The sequence below is a fragment of the Budorcas taxicolor genome, chromosome 3, assembly GCF_023091745.1.
Source record: "Budorcas taxicolor isolate Tak-1 chromosome 3, Takin1.1, whole genome shotgun sequence".
Taxonomy (NCBI): domain Eukaryota; kingdom Metazoa; phylum Chordata; class Mammalia; order Artiodactyla; family Bovidae; genus Budorcas; species Budorcas taxicolor.
The window spans coordinates 75,002,191-75,015,871 of NC_068912.1; the positions used below are offsets into that span (position 1 = coordinate 75,002,191).

Below are 13,681 nucleotides of genomic sequence, written 5' to 3' on the forward strand. Positions count from 1 at the left end.
ATTCCAGTGTTCTAAATCAACTTGTTACACATCAATATAAACCCACAGTGTCCTGTCAAACAACATGCTTTCATTTTCTGTCTCATCCTAGAACTCGAATCCTAATTCATTTCAGCAGAGACTCCATAGGCAACAGGAAAGATTGTAGCATTAAAATATTCATTTATTCTTTAGTGGTAGCTCAGTGGTGGTCTTATTTCTGAGCAAGAATTTAAGCTAGTAATATTTCTTAAAGTTACATAGAACTGCTTAGCACAGTGCTAAATAAATATTTATTGAAGAAATGTGTCACATAAATAATGATTAATTCATATGCAGTATACTTATTTTGTATCCAATTTAATCATTAACTGCAATAGTTTAATGTTTAATTATTAGTAATTGTTACTTTAAGTTCTTTAAAATTTCTTAAGAATTTATGAATTAATCTTCTTTATCAGAAACTTTATTTTTATCTTTTGATATTAGAATAATTTTAATTTATAGAGAAGTTGGAAAGATAGTACAGAGAGTGTCTGTATACCCTTCACCCATCTTAATGGGTGAACATTTTACATAACCACGGGATATTTGTAAAAACTAAAAAATTGATTTTGGTACAATATTGCTGACTAAACTATAGATTTTATAATATTTTCCCAGTGTTTTCACTAATGTCCTTTTCTTTTTGTTCCAGGATCCAATCCAGAATACTACATTCCATTTAGTGTCAGTAAATTCTGATATCACAAAATACTTACTAGTAATCTGTTCATTCTTAGACCTTAGAGTATTTGAGTTGTAGAGTATTATGTTGTATGTTGTAGATTATGTGTTGTTACTATAATAATAACAGTATGTTTAAAAAATATGCTGATGTATAATAGCATTTTTCCTTTTTCTATTTTCTTGATTTATTTAGAGTTATAGTTATTTAATGTTAGACTAAATCATAGTCTTCAGAGAACAGTTCCTTTAAGTCATTTTTTTCTTATTCACTGTTGCCCTACCTAATAGTTCAGTGATAGCTGGTGGAATACTTAGGTTTAATTTGAATGTCATAAGAAGAATGCCTAATATAAAGCATTGTCTTTTAAAAGGAGTTGCAAAAAAATTCTCATAACTATTTAGAGAAAAAGCAAAGACTTATAATGCAAAAGTAAGGTATAGGGATTAATTAGGTAGAGTGAACGAGTGAAAACTAAACAGTAGACTTTTCTGCTTAGTTAAAGCAGACTTACAGTGGTAAGCAGAAGAACCAAGAGGGAATATTTTTTCCTCCCAAATGAAAATGGCCATATTTTTCAGCCTCACTTGTTTTCTTTCAAGCATTTTTCTTTTTTGTAAAGACGTTTTTCTTTATATATTACAGTTTAACTGAAGTATCGTTAGACATTGTTAATGTATCATTAAAATGTATCATAGTACATTTTGCCTGATGTATCGTAGATACTCAGCAAATACTGGATGAATAAATGGATTTTTTAGAAACACAATGCAACATACAGCATGACTTAGTACTAACAGAAAGGTTTCTGTAAAATATTTTTGAAATAAATTCATTTTAATTTCTCTCTGTTACATTATTAGACATGTAATAGGTTCACAGAAAATATTGATGCAATGAATGATGATCTGTGAAATTGTCAGTGAATGAGACTTAGAAAGTGTATCTACTCTAAATAGTTTTTTTAAATGTTGTAATGCCCTTAAAATTCTGAACACCCCCCTTAGGGATCCTTCATTTATTTTTTTATCTACTTGTTCATTCATTCATTTTGTCTTCCTCTTTTTAAAGGATCTTTCAAATAATCGTCTTACAACTGTTCCTGCTAGTTTTTCTTCTCTGTCCAGCTTGGTGCGTCTCAATCTTTCCAGTAATCAACTGAAGAGTTTGCCAGCAGAGCTAAGTGGAATGAAAAGTAAATCTTCTCTGTTTTAAAAATTGAATAAATTTGAAGTTTGTGTAACTTACATTTAGAAAAATAAATTTTTATATAGTTACAGACAAGTAAAACAATAGATTTTATTGTGGTAAATGCAAACAATAACAACTAGTCAGATTTTCTCCAGGGCATTATTGTCTAGCAACTTCATTAAGATTTACCACCAAAAAGGTTCAGTTCAGTCGCTCAGTCATATCTGACTCTTTGTGACCCCATGGACTGCAGCACGCCAGGCTTTCCTGTCCATCACCAAGTCCCGGAGCTTGCTCAAACTCATGTCCATTGAGTCAGTGAAGCCATCCAACCATCCCATCCTGTCCTATGCTATCCATACTACCAAACAGTAGTTTAACACATCAAAAAGATAAAAAGAAAGTAAGATTATAAATTGTGGGAAAATTATATACCTGAGAAATTGATTAAGGTTTAAAGCATGCTGTCTCTTCTTTCTCATATTTAATATTCACTGAGAGGTCATGACCCTCTCCCAGGTGATTCCACCTATGATAGGTTATGTTATATCTGTATCCTCCTTGAGGTCCATAAGTAATAACGGCAAGGGATGGTCTCAGTCAGTTCAGTAGTTTAGTCATGTCTGACTCTTTGTGACCCCATGAACTGTAGAACACCAGGCTTCCCTGTCCATTACCGACTCCCGGAGTCAACCCAAACCCATGTCCATCGAGTCGGTGATGCCATCCAACCATCTCATCCTCTGTCGTCCCCTTCTCCTCCTGCCCTCAATTTTTGCCAGAATCAGGGTGTTTTCCAATGAGTCAGCTCTTTGCATCAGATGGCCAAAGTATTGGAGTTTCAGCTTCAACATCAGTCCTTCCAATGAACACCCAAGACTGATCTCCTTTAGGATGGACTGGTTGGATCTCCTTGCAGTCCCAGAGACGCTCAAGAGTCTTCTCCAACACCACAGTTCAAAAGCATCAATTCTTCAGTGCTCAGCCTTCTTCACAGTCCAATGTTCACATCCATACATGACTACTGGAAAAACCATAGCCTTGACTAGATGGACCTTTGTTGGCAAAGTAATGTCTCTGCTTTTGAATATGCTATCTAGGTTGGTCATAACTTTCCTTCCAAGGAGTAAGTATCTTTTAATTTTATGGCTGCAATCACCATCTGCAGTGATTTTGGAGCTCCCAAAAAATAAAGTCAGCCACTGTTTCTACTGTTTCCCCATCTATTTGCTGTGAAGTGATGGGACCGGATTCCATGATCTTAGTTTTCTGAATGTTGAGCTTTCAGCCAACTTTTTTGCTCTCCTCTTTCACTTTCATCAAGAGGCTTTTTAGCTCCTCTTCACTTTCTGCCATAAGGGTGGTGTCATCTGCATATCTGAGGTGATTAATATTTCTCCCAGCAATCTTGATTCCAGCTTGTGTTTCTTCCAGTTCAGCGTTTCTCATGATGTACTCTGCATATAAGTTAAATAAGCAGGGTGACAATATACAGCCTTGACGTACTCCGTTTCCTGTTTGGAACCAGTCTGTTGTTCCATGTCTAGTTCTAACTGTTGCTTCCTGAGCTGCATACAGATTTCCCAGGAGGCAGGTTAGGTGGTCTGGTATTCCCATCTCTTTCAGAATTTCCAGAGTTTATTGTGATCCACACAGTCAAAGGCTTTGGCATAGTCAATAAAGCAGAAGTAGATATTTTTCGGAACTCTCTTGCTTTTTCCATGATCCAGCAGATGTTGGCAATTTGATCTCTGGTTCCTCTGCCTTTTCTAAAACCAGCTTAACCATCTGGAAGCTCACAGTTCACGTATTGCTGAAGCCTGGCTTGGAGAATTTTGAGCATTACTTTACTAACGTGTGAGATGAGTGCAATTGTGTGGTACTTTGAGCATTTTTTGGCATTGCCTTTCTTTGGGATTGGAATGAAAACTGATCTTTTCCAGTCCTGTGGCCACTGCTGAGTTTCCCAAATTTGCTGGCTTATTGAGTAAAGCACTTTCACAGCATCATCTTCCAGGATTTGAAATAGCTCAACTGGAATTCCATCACCTCCACTAGCTTTGTTCATAGTGATGCTTTCTAAGGCCCACTTGACTTCACATTCCAGGATGTCTGGCTCTAGATGAGTGATCACACCATCATGATTACCTTGGTTATGAAGATCTTTTTTGTACAGTTCTCCCATGTATTCTTGCCACCTCTTCTTAATATCTTCTGCTTCTGTTAGGTCCATACCATTTCTGTCCTTTGTTGAGCCCATCTTTGCATGAAATGTTCCCTTGGTATCTCTAATTTTCTTGAAGAGATCTCTAGTCTTTCCCATTCTTTTGTTTTCCTCTATTTCTTTGCACTGATCCCCTGAGGAAGGCTTTCTTATCTCTCCTTGCTATTCTTTGGAACTCTGCATTCAAGTGGGTGTATCTTTTTCCTTTTCCCTTTGCTTTTCGCTTCCCTTCTTTTCACAGCTCTTTGTAAGGCCTCCTCAGACAGCCATTTTGCTTTTTTGCATTTCTTTCTTGGGGATGATCTTGATCCCTGTCTCCTGCACAATGTCACGAACCTCCATCCATAGTTCATCAGGCAGTTTATCAGATCTAGTCCCTTAAATCTATTTCTCACTTCCACTGTGTAATCATAAAGGATTTGATTTAGGTTATACCTGAATGGTCTAGTGGTTTTCTCCACTTTTTTCAGTTTCAGACTGAGTTTGGCAATAAGGAGTTCATGATCTGAGCCACAGTCGGCTCCCGGTCTTGTTTTTGCTGACTGTATAGAGCTTCTCCATCTTTGGATGCAAAGAGTATAATCAGTCTGATTTCAGTGTCGACCGTCTGGTGATGTCCATGTATAGAGTCTTCTCTTGTGTTGTTGGAAGAGGGTGTTTGCTATGACCAATGTGTTTCTTGGCAGAACTCTATTAGCTTTTGCATTTAAGTACCCTAAAATCAAAAGGACATCTTTTTTGGGTATTACTTCTAGAAGTTCTTATAGGTCTTTATAGAACTGTTCAACTTTAGCATCTTCAGCATTACTGGTTAGGGCATAGACTTGGATTACTGTGATACTGAGTAGTTTGCCTTGGAAACGAACAGAGATCATTCTGTCATTTTTGAGATTGCATCAAAGTACTGCATTTTGGACTCTTTTGTTGAGTATGATGGCTACTCCATATCTTCTAAGGGATTCCTGCCCACCGTAGTAGATGTAATAGTCATCTGAGTTAAATTCACCCATTCTAGTCCATCTTAGTTCACTGATTCCCAGAATGTCAATGTTCACTCTTGTCATCTCCTGTTTGACCATTCCAATTTGCCTTGATTCATGGACCTAACATTCCAGGTTCCTATGCAGTATTGCTCTTTACAGCATCGAACCTTGCTTGCTTCTATCACCAGTCCCATCCACAACTGGGTGTTGTTTTTGCTTTGGCTCCATCCCTTCATTCTTTCTGGAGTTATTTCTCCACTGATCTCCAGTAGCATATTGGGCACCTACTGACCTGGGGAGTTCATCTTTCAGTGTCCTGTCTTTTTGCCTTTTCATACTGTTTGAGGTTCTCACGGCAAGAATACTGAAGTGGTTTGCCATTCCCTTCTCCAGTGGACCACATTCTGTCAGACCTCTCCACCATGACCCGGCTGTCTTGGGTGGCCCCACATGGCATGGCTTAGTTTCATTGAGTTAGACAAGGCTGTGGCCTGTGTGATCAGATTGGCTAGTTGTCTGTTATGGTGGTTTCAGTCTGTCTGCCCTCTGATGCCCTCTCTCAGTGTTTTTCTCTTACCTTGGACGTAGGGTATCTCTTTACAGCCGCTCCAGCAAAGCACAGCCGCTGCTCCTTACCTTGGACCGTGGGTAGTCTAGTCAAGAGATAGTCTAGTTTTGCTCAGATTGTTAATCCTTTTTAAAAGAAGGTTAAACTTAGTGTTTCTATTTTATTAAAGTTCACCATTGAATCAGTACATTTGAAGTATTGTGGAACTAATATGTAGGATAAAAAAAATAGAAGGTACATTTCAGTAATTTAAATAAGTATACTTGTTCATGTTAGAATTCTTGAGTCCAAAATCAATCAACTCTTTTTCACCTAAAGGCAAACTCTTATTAGTTCTCAGTTGATGATCACTGTGTCAACTGTAGAGTGTTTACCTTATCTACTTTTTCTGCTAATCATATGTGAGCTCTTTCATTTTTTTTAAACCTTCCTTTTTTATAGAAAATCATAGATGTGATTTCGAACACTTTGTTAGAGATTATTTAGAGGTGAGTTTGTAAAATTGTGCTGTTAGGTATTTTTTAAAAATACTATATAATTGACTAACAATGTTGTTAGTTTCAGGTGTGCAAAAATAAAACAGTGATATTTTTATACATTACAAATGATCACTGCTGTTTTACTATAGAATAATGGTTATTTGGGCTTTTGATTTGGTGCTAGTGGTAAAGAATCCACCTACCAGTGCAGAAGTTGCAAGAGATGTTCGTTTAATCTCTGAATCAGGAAGATCCCCTAGAGTAGGAAATGGCACACTACTCCAGTATTCTTGCCTGGAAAATTCCATGGACAGAGGAGTCTGGCGGGCTACAGTCAATGAGGCTACAAAGAGCCAGACACGATTGAGCGACTGAGCACAGCACAATGGTTATTTGTCATTTATTACAGGAATGCATAAATTAAATGCCATGAATTGAATTGACATTTTAGGGGAGCCTTTACTTGTGATACCAATAGTTAACTCTGCTTGTTTTTGCCATTTTTTCAGTAAAGGTATTGGAAAATAGAGTTGAACCGAAAATACGATACCTGGAATGAGTATGCCAGAAGCATGTGTTTTTTGTTTTTGTTTTTTTAATTGAGTAGAAATATTGAGAGAGAAGAATAGATATTGAAATCAACAGAAAAATGCTTTAAATTTATAGAAGGTTTTCTAATATACTATATAGTTAGTCTCAGGTATTTTCTGTGCTTTAGCCATTACAAAGATACTTTTAAGCTATCACCAGTAGGAAATTTAGTTGTTTTTTCCACTATTCACGACCGAGATTCTACAGTTTCTAACATTTGCATGGTTCTTTGTAATTCAGAATGCTTTAAAATATATTATTTTGCCATCACAATAGTTCTGTAAGTTAATGGGGATGCATATTATTTACACTTTAAAGATTCAGGAACCTAGGTGTAGAAATTATACAGCCAATTGTAAAGCCAGGGTTTTCATCTTCTTACTTCATCCCTCTTGCTTTTTCTGCTACATACTGCTTGTATTCTCAACCAGTGCTCTTAAATGCAAAAACTTGTGAAAACTAGTTTCTAGATGTAAAACAAACTTCTTTATAGAATTTACTGGATTTAGGGTGGATTGGATTATAACATTTTCCTCAGTGCTATAGCCAAATGATACGTAAATTATCATACTATAAATTGAAGTACTATTAAATTTGTTTTGAAAAGCCATTAGTTTCTGTAAACACTGAAAGTAGTCTAAATATATCAATTCAGTCTTGAATTAATGTTAAAATTGATAAGCTCAAAGTACATGAAAAATGGTTGCAAAATATATATTACTTATTCAAACTATAAGGCTGAGAATAGTGGAAGATATAAGTGGAAGAGGGCTTTCCCTAGTGGCTCCGTGGTAGTACATCCACCTAATAGCATAGAAGGTGTGGGTTCGATCCCTGGTTGGGAAGATCCCCCGGAGAAGGAAATGGCTACCACTCCAGTATTCTTGCCTGGGAAATCCCATGGACAGAGGAGCTTGCTGGGCTACAGTCAGTCCATGGGGTCATAAAAGAGTTGGATACAACTTAGTGACTAAATCAACAACAGCAGCAGTAAGTGGAGAATCTGCAATATGGATTAGGGAGAAATTGCTTATTAAAGTCTTAAGAAAAAGAAGACCTTTACTTTTCTTCTGTTTTTGTTTTCCATCCTGCCTTTTATGAGATATTCAGGAGGTAAGAGAGATGCTGCAAGTGAGAACATTCTTATCAAGAGCATGAGCTAAGCTGTTAGAAAAAGCCTTTAACTTAAAATTCAAAAAAAGGAAGGAAAGAAGACAGGGAGAGAAGCACTGTGAGTGGTTGAAAGAGTAAAAGAGAATACATAGAAATCCATGGGTTTTTTGACAGAACTGAACTGAAGCTACTACTGGCCAGAGTTACTTGACATTCATTCATATGAGTAGTATGCGTGTATATTCATGTCTTTAATAATTTAAGCTTTTCTTTAAAGATGTATGATACTGAGGTAAATAATCTCATAGTTTATGTATTTTAGAGTATAGTTTATATATTTTAGAGTACTTTAAGGGAGTACTAGAGTTTTTTTTTTTTTAAGTCTTTGCAAAGGTGACCTGGACTGTTATTAAACATTGACTTTAGTATCATTGTTTTTCTTTAATTGTAACTAAATGTAAAAATGTTTTAGTTTACATTTATGTAATTCAGTGGTATTCTAGGATTCTTGATTATTACAGCAGTGTAGAAGATCACAGTTTTGTGAGTCCTCATGATTACATGAACATTCTTTAACATATATAGAATTGTAAACCAATATTTTTCTCTATTAAAGTATCTCTGTGTTTCACTAAATATGTATTACAGGATTAAAGCATTTGGATTGTAATTCAAATCTCTTGGAAACTATTCCTCCTGAATTGGCCAGCATGGAATCACTAGAATTGCTATATTTGCGAAGGAATAAATTACGTTTTCTACCAGAATTTCCTTCTTGTAAACTATTAAAGGTACTATTTAGTTGTTTATTAAAGATACATTTTCTGAAAGTTAATCATGAAAATGAAAATTTAAACTTATTTTACATTGAGAAAATGTATTAGTTATGTGGTTTTTTTCTTATAATTTTATCTTTCAGAATTATGATTAAATATATTAATGGTATTGTTAATAACAGATTTTTTTTTAAAAAGAAATAATCGGTTTTAAAAATAAGAATTTGCCTATTTCATCTAGAGGGTAGTTTATAACTTGAGAAGTAGTATTAGGTTGGTGCAAAAGTAATTGTGATTTTGCATTGTTGAACTTTGCCAGTTGGTATTGGAATACATTCTTAAATAAATGGTTACATTATATATCATTTTAATGTACATTTCTTTATATCTTTGCTAATGACATTGCTTGCTGTTAATTTTATAATTATTTTAGACTATAGAAATGATGTTAGACAAAGAGCAAATTTAAGCAATTTTTTTGAGTTTAGAATGGATCAGAAAGCAGCAGAAACAACTCGCCACATCAATATCAGCAGTGCATTTGGCCCAGGAACTGCTACCGAACGTACAGTGCAGTGGTGGTTCAAGAAGTTTTGCAAAAGAGATGAGAGCCTTGAAGATGAGGAGCATAGTGGCCAGCCATCAGAAGGTGACAACCAATTGAGAGTATCATTAAAGCTGATCATTTTAAAACTACATGAGAAGTTGTTGAAGAACTCATTGTTAACCATTCATTCTACAGTTGTTTGGCATTTGAAGCAAATTGACAAGGTGAAAAGATTCAGTAAGTGGGTGCCTTATGAGCTGACTGAAAATCAAAAAAATCATCTTTTTGAAGTACCTTCTCTTATTCTATGCAACAGTGAATCATTTCTTGATCAGATTGTGACTTTTGACCAAAAGTGTATTTTATACGACAGCCAGCAATGACCAGCTCAGGGGTTGGACCGAGAAGAAGCTCCAGGGCACTTCCAAACCCAGACTTGAACCAGAAAAGGTCATGGTCACTGTCTGGTGGTCTGTTGCCTGTCTGATCCACAACAGTTTTCTGAATCCCGGCAAAACCATTACATCTGAGAAGTATGCTCAGCAAATCGATTAGATGCACTGAAAGCTGCAGCATCTGCAGTTGGCATTGGTCAACAGATGGGCCCAATTCCACATGACAGCACCTGAATGCACGTCATATAACCAACACTTCAAAAGTTGAATGAATTGGGCTGTGAAGTTTTGCCTTATTTGCCATATTGACCTGACCTCTTGGCAACCGACTACCACTTCTTCAAGCATCTCGAAAATTTTTTGCAGGGAAAGCGCTTCCATAACTAGCGGGCTGCAGAAAATGCTTTCCAAGAGTTCATCGAATCCTGAAGCACAGATTTTTATTCTATAGAAATAAACTTATTTTTTCATTGGCAAAAATGTGTTGATTGTAATGGTCCTGTTTTGGTTAATAAAAATATGTTTGAGCCTGGTTATGAGTTGGATACAACTAAGCAACTGAACAACAGCAAAATAATGATTTAAAATTCACAATCCAAAACAATTAGTTTTGTACCAACTTAATAGATGACGAAGCTAACAAAGTAAATTGGGACCATAGTGTAGGAAGCCTGGAATACCAGGAAAAAATATGTTTCTAATTCTTTAAGTTGCCAATTCTTATTTAGCTCATCATAAGATCTGTTTAAAATTATTTACTTTTTTTTTTGGTATTAAGTATATGCATTAACATTGTATTTAAATTTGCCATACTTTGCTTTCCCTTATGTATACTTCTATACATTGAGTTTCTTTAAACAAAATGGTGACAATGATATAAATAAAATTATCATTTAATAAAATTATCTGATAATCTTAGATTCTGCTAATGGGAAATCAATATGTATTATAACAATATATTATTATAAATCATGAATACAAATTTTGAGTAACAAACATTTATTATAATATAAATAACTTTTTAAACATATACTGATTTGTTTTAAAACTTTAGTTTTTCATCAGTATAGCTCTTGGATTTGTATTTTTGTTCTGTAAATGTAACTACTAAATCATTTCTCTACGTTAGTTTTTTAAACTTTGAACTTTCTGCTGGATTAAGCCTTTAGTTATTTTTAAATTACTAGGAAATTCTTGAAAATTTTCTTTTTTGCTGTAACTGTAAAATAGCTTAAACATAATTAAAAATTTAAGCAACTTAGTTATTAGAAAATTATGTTTTTTCCATGTTTTTCAGTGATTTGAAATTAATATTTCAGTTTTGCTTTCATTATCTAGTATAAAATTGAATACAAAAATACACATGATTGATCTTTGCTTTTGTAGGAATTACATGTAGGAGAAAACCAGATTGAAAAGTTAGGGGCAGAACATCTTAAGCATCTGAATTCTATCCTTGTGCTAGACCTGCGGGATAACAAGTTAAAATCTGTTCCAGATGAAATTACACTCCTGCAGTCTTTGGAAAGACTTGATCTAAGCAACAATGATATTAGTAGGTAAGTTTAAGAAGGAGTGATATGAAATCATGTCTGTATTTGATTATAATTCATAGGTTAAAACATGCAGAGATCTTTTTTATAAGTTGAATTCAATAAATGTTTATTTAGCAGGTGTCATGTGCAGACCTACAAAGGTAATTAGATTTTGTTCTTGGCAGCAAGCTTAATATACTAATGGAATCAGTTGTATTTGCAAGTGACTCCTGCGGAGCTCAGTTGGTAAAGCATCTGCCTGCGATGCGGGAGACCTGGGTTCAATTCCTGGCTCAGGATATCCGCCTGGAGAAGGTAATGGCAACCCACTCCAGTATTCTTGTGTGGAGAATCCCATGGACAGAGGAGCCTGGACGGGCTACAGTACATAGGATTGTAAGAGTCGGACATGACTTAGTGCTATTTTTCTTTCTTTTCTTTCTAAACCACTGGAACATGAACTCGAGGATGGGTAGGTTTTTATCTCTTTTTTTCACTGCTCTAACTTCTATGTCAGTGCCTGGGTTCATGGAAGCTGCCTGATAAATATTTGTTGAATTTGTTAAATGACTATAAAACCATGGGAAAGATATGAAATACTTTGGGGACTTAAAGATGATACAGGGATCACAATTTATTGAGAAAAGTCAGGGCAGACTTTGGGTAAGAAGTAAAATTTTTAGATGATGTTATAGAACTGAGACCAGAGTGAAGCAGGTTAATTGCCTAGAGCACAGAATTTAAAAATGTACTCACTGGGGCATGCCTCACTCTAGTTGAGACATCCGTCTTTCAAGGATGACCACAGTTTTCAAGTTCATATGTACGGTGGTCAGAATGACTTGGCAGGAGAAAACTACAAACAAAGCTCTAAAAGTTTAGAAAATAAATTATAGGTATATGTTCAGAGGACAGTGAGGGATCAGGTTTAGTAGGGTACATGTAGTGAGGTATTCAGGTCTTGAAAGATAAACTGAGGCCATGTGAAAGAAGTCCTTGAAATCCCTATGAAGAGTCAGTTTTCATTGGTTAAGAGATGGGGAGATTAAAAGCAAAATTAACTTGATTGTAACCTTGTAAGTTGATAATAGTGGATTGAATGCTTTGGATAGGAGTGGGTTTATAGATAGGAATTCTAAATAAGTTCTATGAGATTAATGTAATAATTAACTTGAAAATGCACACTTGCTATGTCCGGTTTACTGTGCTGACAGCTTTTTAGATTCCTCTCATGTAATAAGGACCTAAACTAGTGACAATGAGAATGGAAAGACAAAGAAAGATGTGAGAGGTGTGATGAGTTAGAATCTGAGTAGTATTTAGCAATTGATTGTGTTGGAGAGACAGAGGAAGAGGATAGTGAACAAAGACTCATAAAAGCTTATAAAGCCATAATATTTAGAGATGGAATTACTTTACAGATAATATAAAAAAGTAAAACCCAAACTTACTTAGGGTTATAAACCAGTAATCCAGTTAGGTGTCTGCAGTTTTGTATTTGGATGTCAGAAACCTGTCTTGTTATGAACAGGGAAAAGGTTAAGCAAGGTAGACTTTCTTCTTGGTTTCTATTTCAGTAGCTACTTTAAATTGTTTTCACAGTGTACATATGGCATATGGTACATCTTGACCATCAATTTGAATACTTGGACAGTGACCATTCTTTTCAGTCACTTCTATTTATGACAATTAGTAAGTGAACGGATATTCCTAAAAGTACCTATAATTAATGAATGAAAGAATTGCTTGCCTCATAAATATTGACATGTATGTTTTTCCCCATGTTAGTCACTCAGTTGTGTCTGACTCTCTGTAACCTTATGGACTGTAGCCTACCAATCTTCTCTGTCCATGGAATTTTTCAGGCAAGGAATACTGGAGTGGGTTGCCGTTTCCTTCTCCAGGGTATCTTCCTGACCAAGGGATTGAACCCACATTGCCTGTGTCTTTTGCATTGTAGGCAGATTCTTTACCATCTCAGCCACCAGGGAGTTACCTTTCTCCCCATAGCAGTTTTATTATGGCTACTAGTAATATGTAAAAACAGTAGAAAGGAAATATTTAAAACAAAAATGGTGATAAATACTATTTAAGTAACCAGGACAAATATTTCTGATACGTATATTTCTCTTTCTCCAGAGCTTTGGATATAAAGTGTGTATGTATCACAGGGCCTAGAACATAATGAAGCTAGTAAATATTTTCTTTACTTTCATCTAACCTCATACTTCCTGGACATTACTACTACTACTACTAAGTCACTTCAGTCGTGTCCGACTCTGTGCGACCCCATAGACAGCAGCCCACCAGGCTGCCCCGTCCCTGGGATTCTCCAGGCAAGAACACTGGAGTGGGTTGCCATTTCCTTCTCCAATGCATGAAAGTGAAAAGTGAAAGTGAAGTCGCTCAGTCGTGTCCAACCCTCAGCGACCCCATGGACTGCAGCCTTCCAGGCTCCCCCATCCCTGGGATTCTCCAGGCAAGAACACTGGAGTGGGTTGCCATTCCCTTCTCCAATGCATGAAAGTGAAAAGTGAAAGTGAAGTCGCTCAGTCGTGTCCAACCCTCAGCAA

The 13,681-nt window shown here is 35.8% G+C and overlaps 1 protein-coding gene across 1 annotated transcript in view; it reads left to right on the forward strand.

Annotated features, from left to right (window-relative positions):
* The window catches only part of LRRC40 (leucine rich repeat containing 40), a 40,033-nt gene that overhangs the window by 9,438 nt on the left and 16,914 nt on the right, over nt 1–13,681 (forward strand). Inside the window, exons 5-7 of the mRNA XM_052637912.1 lie at nt 1,778–1,901; nt 8,504–8,646; nt 10,960–11,132. Of these exons, the coding sequence (XP_052493872.1) occupies nt 1,778–1,901; nt 8,504–8,646; nt 10,960–11,132 (440 nt within the window). The remainder of the gene's footprint in view (nt 1–1,777; nt 1,902–8,503; nt 8,647–10,959; nt 11,133–13,681) is intronic.